The sequence below is a fragment of the Prionailurus bengalensis genome, chromosome D1 (genome assembly GCF_016509475.1).
Source record: "Prionailurus bengalensis isolate Pbe53 chromosome D1, Fcat_Pben_1.1_paternal_pri, whole genome shotgun sequence".
NCBI classification, from domain to species: Eukaryota; Metazoa; Chordata; class Mammalia; order Carnivora; family Felidae; genus Prionailurus; species Prionailurus bengalensis.
Window position 1 is genome coordinate 101,104,011 of NC_057346.1, and position 1,909 is coordinate 101,105,919.

At 40.4% G+C, this 1,909-nt stretch overlaps 1 protein-coding gene across 1 annotated transcript; it reads left to right on the forward strand.

Annotated features, from left to right (window-relative positions):
* The first annotated feature begins 1,000 nt into the window (after positions 1–1,000).
* Positions 1,001–1,909, forward strand: LOC122482726 (olfactory receptor 4C11-like). The gene has a single exon (XM_043579025.1). It carries the CDS (start codon positions 1,001–1,003, stop codon positions 1,907–1,909), a length of 909 nt encoding a protein of 302 aa, XP_043434960.1.

A 1,909-nucleotide genomic window follows, 5' to 3' on the forward strand; every position in this document is an offset into this window, starting at 1 on the left:
AGTGACAAACTCAACAAGTTATGAACAAAAACTTGAAATAGAACAATCATAACATAGTATGTTGGAATTATGGGATATGTTTCAAGATGAAATTTTTAGAAGTATCCTAATGACTTCAGGGTAAAATGAACATAACTGAGTAACAATACTATTTAGAATATAGGCATCATTAGGAATTTTATAGCATGTTCAATTCATAGGCAGAGATGCCCAATATTCTTAGTCCCACAGTAGAGTCAAGAGGGTAAACAGTTTTCCTCAATTATGTCAACTTCAAAGGTGTCCTGATATTTGTTATGTAATAGCGTCAGTGAAACTGATATTGGACAACGGAGGTTAAGTAAAAGATTGTCAAAACATATTTTGTAAAGTATATTTCATCCAACATACTGATGGAGTCAGAGATAAAGGGGTCAGGGACCCAAAAATGAATAAACTGAACTGCAAATACTTTCTTCCAGAGGGATTCTCCAACAAGTTAATTATAGTGGAATAGTGTTTTCCAGATGTCAAAGCACATAGACAAAATGCATAACACATGAGATATATGTGTGTATCTGTGTGCCTAAACAATCTTTTAATTCTTAGGGAAAATCAGGATCAGGTAAGGCAAATATTTGCACTCCATTTTTCATATGAAAGCTAAATTTTGAGACAGTTAAGTCACTTGCTGAAGGAGAATTGAAGTTCTGATGCTTTCAATCTTAGTAGGAATCATGATTTTTAAAGGACATTTAATTTTTACTCCCCAAATGCAAAGGCTTTGATCCAAGGGAGTTAGTTTCTAAATCAACAGATAGATCTGGAGAGGGTTGGGCATCTGCAGATTGACCAAGAGTCATAGAAGTTTCAAGGCAGTCAGAGGTAACATAACATGGAGCAAAAGCAAGGCATTCAGAGTTCAGCCCAGTGATCTTCCCGAGCTGTCACTTCTTTTCTTCTCTTTGCAGATTCAGCCCTTGTCCTCAACTGCACCTTACTTTCAGCCAGTAGAATTGCGATGAATAGTAGTGTGACTGAATTCATTCTCCTTGGGTTGACTCGGGATGCAGGAAAGCAGAAGGCAGTATTTGGTGTCTTCTTGATTCTTTACCTTTCGACACTGTCGGGGAACTTTCTCATTGTAGTGACTATTAAAATAAGCAAGACCCTTGGGAGTCCCATGTACTTCTTCCTGTTCTATTTGTCTTTTGCTGACGCCTGCTTCTCTACAACCACAGCCCCCAGATTGATTGTGGATGCCCTTGCTCAGAAGAAGACCATTTCCTACAAAGAGTGCATGACTCAGGTCTTTGCAGCCCATTTCTTTGGGTGCATGGAAATCTTGGTGCTCATCCTCATGGCTTTTGATCGCTATGTAGCCATTTGTAAGCCCTTGCGATACACTACCATCATGAGCCGGCACGTGTGCAGTGTTTTGGTGATTCTAGCCTGGGTGGGATCTTGTATCCACTCTTCGGCACAAATTTTCCTGGCTTTGAGATTGCCTTTCTGTGGCCCCAACGTGATTGACCACTATTTCTGTGACTTGCAGCCCTTGTTGAAACTTGCCTGCATGGACACTTATGTGATAAATTTGCTAGTTGTTTCCAACAGTGGGGCCATATGCACGGTGAGTTTCATAATCCTGCTTATCTCCTATGTTGTCATCTTGTACTCTCTGCGTAACCACAGTGCTGAAGGAAGGCGAAAAGCCCTTTCCACCTGCACCTCCCACTTTATTGTGGTTGTCTTATTTTTTGGTCCATGCATATTCATGTATACACGCCCCCCAACCACATTTCCAATAGACAAAATGGTGGCTGTGTTTTATACAATTGGGACGCCCCTGCTCAACCCTCTGATCTATACCCTGAGGAATGTTGAAGTGAAAAATGCCATGAAAAAGTTATGGTGTAGCAAAGCATGA

Bases quoted from the DNA above. Each gene is read 5' to 3' on its own strand.
- LOC122482726 (XM_043579025.1), top strand. From the start codon at position 1,001: ATGAATAGTAGTGTGACTGAATTCATTCTCCTTGGGTTGACTCGGGAT.